This window comes from Pagrus pagrus (assembly GCF_965226575.1).
Source record: "Pagrus pagrus genome assembly, chromosome: 11".
Lineage (NCBI taxonomy): Eukaryota > Metazoa > Chordata > Actinopteri > Spariformes > Sparidae > Pagrus > Pagrus pagrus.
Window position 1 is genome coordinate 16,593,837 of NC_140195.1, and position 6,571 is coordinate 16,600,407.

Below are 6,571 nucleotides of genomic sequence, written 5' to 3' on the forward strand. Positions count from 1 at the left end.
CCAAACCAACAAGATTCAAATGTAAGAGATGTGAGAGAAAATCCATCATGTTCTCTTGTGTATCAGTCCCTCCACTGCAGCTCAGCCAGGAAACAGGCACAAAGTGGGAATATGGTACTTAAAGAGACAAGCTTTCTAATACACTGTCCTGATTTGTCTGACTCAAACTGTTGAAGCCTCATATAATCTCCAGCACAACTTTGGTTTTAAGGTTTACCTAAAAAGATGTAGGTTCATTCTCACAATTTGAGCTGTGAAATGCAAGGTGGATGGCATTCTTGAGATTGTTCTAAAAGGGTAGTGTGCAATAAAGAATACTGACTATAAGAGTAAATAAGGGTTAGAAACATAAATATAAGCATAGATTTTCTAAGATTAAAATGCTGAAGTGTATATCGGCTGTATAATTTTATTTTCTTCATCTTTCCTGTCAGTCTGCATCAGAACAGAAACATACGAGCAAAAACATATTAGAGGTGATATATGGACATTTATTTGTCAGGAGCTGTCTCCAGCAGTGAAGAGCAATGCCAGTGATAATAAAAAAAATCTTGTTTTGTTTCTATTTCTGTCACTTGTTTCTTTGGTGCTGAACATGGTTTCCTGCCCTCAGGGCACTACTTCTTCATTGTGTCTTGTCGGACTGACGGCTGACTGGTTGCGACAGTGACTCTCTAGCACCTCTTGAGCTACAAAGTGGTCCCCTGAGACAAGACACGGAGAAGCTAGCTGGTTAGCATGCTAACCTTAGTGCATATCCGTGCAACACTTTACATAGAAGTCTTTGCCAAAGCGTCAAAACTTTTACCTCTTCACATTCTGCTGATTATTCTAGTTGATTAAAAAAAAAAATCAAACTACAAATATTACATATAGCTCCTTTTATACTGAATCGTGAAGACAGCAAACTTAAGGTTGAGGGCCTGAAGAAAGGAAGCTTCAGTTCATACAGAACATATAGGTCTGTTTTCCTACATGCAAAACAAACAGCAGCACTGAGATGGATAGATAGATAGATAGATAGATAGATAGATAGATAGATTTGTATTTGTCTGTTTTACCAAACAGCACACCATGGCCCCGCCCACCTTGGATCAGCCAAAATTGAACACACCTGTTGAGCTGTCTAAGAGCCATCAGCACACATCACACACTGTGAATTAAATGAAATTGAGCCTGGTTTTGCTGCAGAGATGGCCAGCATAGATGTGTTGACAACAAGGTTTTACTCGTATGATAAAATGTACCTTCAGGAGTCGCGTGAACAAAGCTTTGTGGACTGGCCATTTAGAGAGGAATGTAACTGCACACCAGAAAAGGTAAGAAGGCTGTAAAGTCTTGAGAAAACTTTTTGAATACTTAAAGTAAAATACTTAATACTTAAAGAAAAAAGGCACCAGCTAGTTTTACAGGGGTGAGACGGGGTCAGCAGGAGGTCAGACGTGTGGGATGTGTCAGACAGCTCTCTTGCCCTTTAGAAATACAGCCTACTTTACAATAACTCACACAATGTATGACTATAGCTGAATAAAAATAATTATAAGTCAACTCCACCTTGTTTACAAAGCCATTTTATACCACAGGCTTTAATCCAAGGCTCTGACAGCTTGTGATGTGCTCAAGCAGGTGCCAGATTCAGTTTCATTGCATCAGGTGTCCAGTTCCCACCATCATCTTGTCATGATGGATGAGCTGCTGACACCTCACTTAATGAGCAACACTCTCTACCATGTTACCAACTCTTAAACCACCCAAAGAGATCATCATCTGGTTTCAGTGACGCTAATCCTCCTGCAGCGAGGCACTTGTTGTTCTTGGTTTGCACTTGTCATCTTTGTTGCCAAGTTTTTTTTAAAATTTACAGTAGTTGGAAAGATACGCTAAAGGCACTGAGGCATGTGTTGCTGTTTATCTTGTCTTTTACAGATGGCTAAGGCTGGGTTTGTCCACTGCCCTAGTCAGAACGAGCCAGATGTTGCCTGCTGTTTTTTCTGTCTGATCGAGCTGGAGGGCTGGGAGCCAGATGATGATCCCTGGTAAGAAAAGCAAGGCAGCTCCCTCAGGCCTTTACCTTACCAGTCTCTATAAAGCTTTGAGTCACTGACGAATATTATGGCTGTTTGGGTTCAATATGAATTTCAACACAATCCTGTTTAAAAACAATTGGTGAGGCTTTGAACACGTGTACAAATAACCACAAAAATCATGAATTTCAGCTCTGAGGGCTAGTGCATTAAGTATTTGGAAACCTTGCTATAGGATTTAACAAGGTCTCATGAATTTAAATAGAAGTTTTCTTTTTCTTCCAGAAAATCCATTACATGATCTTGGAAAAGTCCTGAATTCTGCTATTGTTTATTTGTATTATCATTTGTTTTGATCCACATTGACTGTGCCCTAAAGCACAGCTGCTCTTCCTGGGTTTCACACATTAACAAGAAATATACATGCATATAAAAACATTTTAAAACATTATGTATTACAGTGCATGCACATACAGCATATTATCACATTGGAAACAAAAAACTACATTAAACATTATAGTCCACACAAAATAAAAAAGATTACAGTCAACATTAATGTCAAACATTAGCCATGATATGCAAAGTAACCTCAAAATATGATCTTCCTAATTTGCTTTAAAATATTGATTTCTGTGTTAATTTAGTCAATGACGGAGGCAAATAATCCCATTGTAAAGTTTTGATTGCTCTATATACTGTGCCCAGTTCAGACAGAAGCGCATGCTATTTGTGCTTGTCATGTGAGACTGTGCTGTGAGTAGAGTATTTAATTAGGAGTTTAGTTGGATTAGATGTAAAGTATTTGTTGGCATCTCCTTACCATATCTGGTACCACAGAGTTGGCACGGACGCACCCAAAAGATAACATGGCTGCCACATGAAGTTGATCTCATTACAAAACTCCACTTAGATGTAACTTGTACATCTGTGTCTTAATCTCAAACAACACAATGCTAAAACCTCTTTTTTTATTTGTTGATTTTGCTTTTGTATAACTTTGCATCCTTTTATTGAGTTGGATTACACAGTGTTGCATACATTATTGTGTCTGCTCTTCTGTGTTTTCTCTGCCCAGGTCTGAACATATAAAACGCTCCCCTAACTGTGGATTCCTAACCATGAAGAAAGACTTCACCGAGCTCACTGTGGCTGAATTTTATCTCATGGAAAAGGAAAGGCTGAAGGTCTTTTATGTAAGTGTCTCCGCCAGCTGAAATTGTGTGCAATGAAGTGATGTTTGGCAGGAATACTTAAGAAGGGATTGTTCCACATTCTGCTTTTTTTTCTTTTTTTCTTAGAGAAGGGTTTGTCATAAGAAGATGGCATGTTTGCGGGATGACATAGACCAGACGCTTGAGCACCTTAAATCTCAGTTGGAGTCTATTTGAATTAAATATGAATTCTTGACTCAATATTTGTTTGTGCTTACTGTTTTTTAAAATACCAATAAAGTTTTGTGGAATGACAGTTTGTTTGTAGTATTGTCTTTAACCACAAGATGGTGCTTTTGCTCCAAAGCTGCAGTTTCCCTATGTCACACACTTTCTGGAGTTTTCCAGTCTCAACACTCAATCCTTCACAAAGGCGATCTGAAATGAAAGCGCACATTGAGCAGGATTACAATGTGGGCTATATTCCCTCTTTTCAACCAAATACTTACCATTTTCCTGAACGTGCCACCATCCCTACCAGCCCTTTTCAAAACTTGACCCTGGACAGATGGCCTGAAGCCCCTCCCCTTCAATACCAACTGTTGCCCCAGTAACATCTGTTACATATAGGGGGACAGTGTCCACTGAGAGGGCTCACCAGGACACTTGCTTAACCTTGTAAGGAGAGCTGAGATTTAGGAAACACTGGAGGATGCTGCAGCAGACAATGGAAATTGTGCAAAAGGTGCTCATGCAGTAAACACTCCAAAAAGGCTCTGTCACACTGTAACGCTTCACTGCTCTCCTTTAGCATCTCAAGAACGAAGGTTTAACAGTAATAATAATAAGTTGGACTAAAGTCTTGAGATTTTTAGTGTCTTGTATGAGCAGAAACAGAGGATGCTGGGCTCAGTTTGTGTCTGTCTGATGGGAGGCCTGTCTGGATGGAGTGCAGGATTAAAAGATGCTATCCCTTCTCCAACCTTCCACTGTTCTGGATTAATGTCTAATGTAACACTCTGGCCACTGAGCCCAGATCAGCTGCTTAATTCTCCTTTATCCGCTCACTGCAGAGCAAATTGAAGAGGGAATATTTTTAGCCAAAAAAGTAATATACGCATGGGTGATGTAACATTTCCAATGAAACTGTTATTCTTCCATTTTCCAGGGTGTTTTATTTTTTTTGTCTTAAATCGATGCTATTCCGAGATACTTCATCATCATAGTCATATTTTGCTCTAGTGGCTGGAAGTATTTATTTTAGGTACATGTAGCTATCTTGGTTGGAGAGGAACCTCCACTGAAAAACATTTTTACTAATGAGATGTTAGTTTAGGTAAGTGGGGTGGCATTTGCATAAGTACACAGATTATAAGGAGCCTGTTTACAGTAATTGCTAATGTAACTCTAATCAGGGTTTATACCCACATCCCGTGTAAATCCACTTATTTCTGTGTGCTCCAGAAAATAAACAAAGCGAATGGTATGGCGTGACTTCTGTCCATGAGCGGCACAGATGTGGTAGATGGGCTTATCTGTGTGGGAATGGCGCAAAACTGTTGATTTGATTGGATCTCAGCTGGGGTGGGGGCTTTGCCTTCATATGTTAACCCCTCAACCCAGATTTATAATAACTATAACCCCATTAAACTGTGTTTAAAATGAGTCATTAAGCTAATAGGAACCTGCATTGCACCACTACACTTAGATTCTCCTCCAGATCTAATTAAAACGCTGTGACAAAGGGTGCACTGGTGGCGTCCGCTGCAGTTTTTCTAATTAATGAGTTTGTGCTAAACAAACTGTAAACAGCGAGTGTAGCAGATGGACAAACGGACAGATGTTACCAACAGAAAGTTTACAACCTGAGCTTTCCATCAGGCCCCATCTGTTGCTCTTGCGCCCGGTACCTCCCTCTACCCTCCTCCAATGCTTCTCCTCGCTCCTCATCAGCATCTATCACCTCTCCCCTGATGCTCCACACACGAATGACATCAGCATTTAGCCTCTCGCCTGACCTGGTTTAACCCTTAATAAACAAAGGCTAAATGAACGTCATATCACATCTGAGCACTAAGGATTCAAAAAACATACGTCTTTTTCGCTGTAAGGCTTCTCAGCTTCCTGAAAGCACTCGTGAGAAAACACAAAGCAGGATAAATGATTATAAGGCTGGCATGTGCACAAAGAGGCCTGCACTGCACAGTTATCCAGCATCACTCCAAGTTACACTCTCCCTCGCATTATAATTAAGAAGAATCTAAAACCCCCTTTTCAGCTTTTATTCCACTCCCTCCTCCACCTCTATAATGTTCTCCCACGTCTCTGGCAGGAGGGCACGCTGGCTGCTCGCTCGCTCGCTCTCTGACACCACGGCCCTCCTACCTTGGCTGTTTTTTGTGCCCTCTTCCAAAGGGACCTCCATCTGTCCCCTACACTCAGCCCATTGTGGTGTCCCAAAGCCCAGCAACTTCCACAATGCAGTGGGCGTGCAGGGAAGGGGGGGGCAGGGTAAACACGACAGCATCCAGATCCCATTAGAAGCTCTTTAACTCCTACACCCTAATACTCTCGGAGAACTCTGGGAGGAGAAGGCCCACCCCTCGTCCTCGTGCACAATGTCACCTTTTACATCCACTCCCATAGGTAATGAGTTCCCAACTGCCCTCTTTCTTTGCCTCCCATGTACAACTCCTTTTTCCTTTCTTTTCTTTGGTCATTATATTAATATTAACTTTCTTTACATGTTGTGCAGAAGGAACGGTGGTGTTTTATTAAGAGGTGTTGTCATAGAGGACAAATCTTTGGGTCAGAGAAAGTTAAAGTTTTATTCATTTCTATTTAATCACTTCCACCATGTTGACCATGACCAACCCAGTCATCATTTTTAATTCCCCCTCCTCCTCCTCCTCTTCGGTCCCTACATCTTCTCATAACGCCAGCCTTGCCATCTTCCATTGTTTTCCTCTGTCTTTTCCCACATCGCTCTCTCCATCCATCTCCTCGCTCTTTCTTCCACCAGCTGCTCCTCTAAGTCTAGGGCGTCTCTTTTTCAGGGTGCTCCACCTCTCAACCTGGGCACTCGTATCCCCGTGCTCCCCACAGAGACGTGTGTGTGTGCATGTGTGTGCATGCGCATTGTGGCCCAGGAGGAGGGGGGGATCACTGTGTTCGCCCCAGCTTAAAGGCAGAGGGATTACCGGCACACAGACACTGATTAAAGCCTTCCAGCCTCCTATGGCCCCATTAATACAATCTTAATCACAATGCTTTATCCCTCTATCTAGCTCCTATGGATCAGGACCTTTTCATTTTAGTGGGAGCCACTCTTGTTTGGCCAGTGGATTAAGTGTGCTGCACGCAGAAACTCAAAAATATGCGCAAGAGAGCGAGAAG

At 41.7% G+C, this 6,571-nt stretch overlaps 1 protein-coding gene across 1 annotated transcript; it reads left to right on the forward strand.

Annotated features, from left to right (window-relative positions):
• The first annotated feature begins 1,130 nt into the window (after nucleotides 1-1,130).
• birc5b (baculoviral IAP repeat containing 5b) lies at nucleotides 1,131-3,491 on the forward strand. Its single transcript, XM_084366484.1, has 4 exons — nucleotides 1,131-1,319; nucleotides 1,927-2,036; nucleotides 3,100-3,217; nucleotides 3,323-3,491. Exons 1-4 carry the CDS (start codon nucleotides 1,194-1,196, stop codon nucleotides 3,410-3,412), a joined length of 444 nt encoding a protein of 147 aa, XP_084222610.1. The 5' UTR covers nucleotides 1,131-1,193; the 3' UTR covers nucleotides 3,413-3,491.
• The last annotated feature ends 3,080 nt before the right edge of the window (nucleotides 3,492-6,571 follow it).